We start from the raw sequence: 1563 nt of genomic DNA on the forward strand, positions 1-1563 counted from the left end.
TCAATAGTCGTGTTTGGTGGGTTAAGTTGAACTCTTAATTGAGTTGGTCGGTTCGAATTAAAAATGAATCGGGTTGGGTTGGGTTGAGTGTATTAATCGGGTTGGTCGGGTTTTTTGTTCATCCCTTTAAATCACCCTAAAAAACCAGGTCGACCATGTTTGGTAAGGTTTTTGGGCAGAAAAATTAGACCCGGTACACGGTGGGGGATTGGACCGGCCCGGTCCAATATGTTTGGCCTGACCCGAAAGCAGTAAGGTCATTATGGTCATTTCAAGCCATCCCCAACCAAATCACTCCCTCCGCTTCTTTCGGTCCCTTGGTAGTTCGTCCACTTCTGCTCCGACCTCGCGCCAGACATGGCTATCTCCTCCCTCCGACTCCCGCTCTCGCCCTTTCTCGCAAAGTCTCCATTCCCAACTCCTACTTTTAGAACTTCTTCAATCCTGATAATACCCCTACGACTGACCCCAATTTACTTCCGCTGCCTGTCTTCATCCCAAGACACCACCCCCCACTCGGAGAACAAATGGGAACCCTTTCGAAAGAAGAAAGTCGTCATGCGTGTCGGCTACGTCGGAACCGATTACAGAGGTTCCTTTCATTATAAATTTATCATTTCATATCTACTTTAAGCTGTTTTACAGCTTTCCCAAATTCCACTTAAGATTTTTTTTTTAATTGATTTCAGGTCTACAAATGCAACGAGACGAGCATTCATTATCAAGTAAGCTTCTTCATTCCCTTGTATTTTTTTAGCTTAATTGCGATAATGGAAAGATTCAAAGAACGTATTTTGGGTGCTAAATAGTTGGTATTTACTTGGGTTATGGACTTTTTTTTTTTTTTTTTTTTCATTTGTTATTATTCTGGGGAAGTCATAGTCATATAGTGTTAATATTGACTTGAGCAACATAAATTCAATCAGCTTAGCATGCGTGGATGGGGTCTGGCTAAATTTTCAAGCATTGCCATTTTGAAATGTAGCTATTGAGAAGGAATTGGAAACTGCCATTTTTAAGGCTGGTGGCATCCGTGATAGTAATTTTGGGGACCTCCAGAAAATCGCGTGGGCGAGAAGTAGCCGAACTGATAAAGGAGTAATTAACCATCTCGTTGCCCCATTTGTCTCAATCCGTTGTATATCCACTGTTTGTGTTGCTTGTGCTGTATTTTTTGTTTTCTTGGTATTAGAAGGTTTTTGTTTTAAATCTTTTGTTGCATAGGTTCACTCGTTGGCGACTACAATATCGTTGAAAATGGAAATCCCCGAATATGCATGGAAGGATGATCCTTGTGGGATTGCTCTTGCAAGTTGCATTAACGCTTATCTTCCTCGCAACATCAAAGTTTTTAGCATTTTACCTTCACAGAAGTGAGAGCTTAATCCTACCTGTTTGGTTATTGGAATGCACAAGTGGCATAGTAGTAACTTCAATTTGAAGTAATTTTGATTGTTTACTATTGAATTTCAAAGGGATAGAAAAGAAGCTAATAATTTGGGTTGAGCCTTACTTTCATTATGCGTTTGGTATGGCTAATTGAACTATAAAAAATTACTTGCA

At 40.3% G+C, this 1563-nt stretch overlaps 1 protein-coding gene across 1 annotated transcript; it reads left to right on the top strand.

The window, feature by feature from the left end:
- Positions 1 to 312: 312 nt before the first annotated feature.
- On the top strand, positions 313 to 1377 carry LOC21385802 (putative tRNA pseudouridine synthase). The gene is made up of 4 exons (XM_024163253.1): positions 313 to 592; positions 690 to 725; positions 986 to 1098; positions 1225 to 1377. The coding sequence occupies exons 1-4, from the start codon at positions 358 to 360 to the stop codon at positions 1375 to 1377; spliced, it is 537 nt and encodes a 178-aa protein (XP_024019021.1). The 5' UTR covers positions 313 to 357.
- The last annotated feature ends 186 nt before the right edge of the window (positions 1378 to 1563 follow it).

The sequence above is a fragment of the Morus notabilis genome, unplaced genomic scaffold, assembly GCF_000414095.1.
Source record: "Morus notabilis unplaced genomic scaffold, ASM41409v2 Scaffold3673, whole genome shotgun sequence".
Taxonomy (NCBI): domain Eukaryota; kingdom Viridiplantae; phylum Streptophyta; class Magnoliopsida; order Rosales; family Moraceae; genus Morus; species Morus notabilis.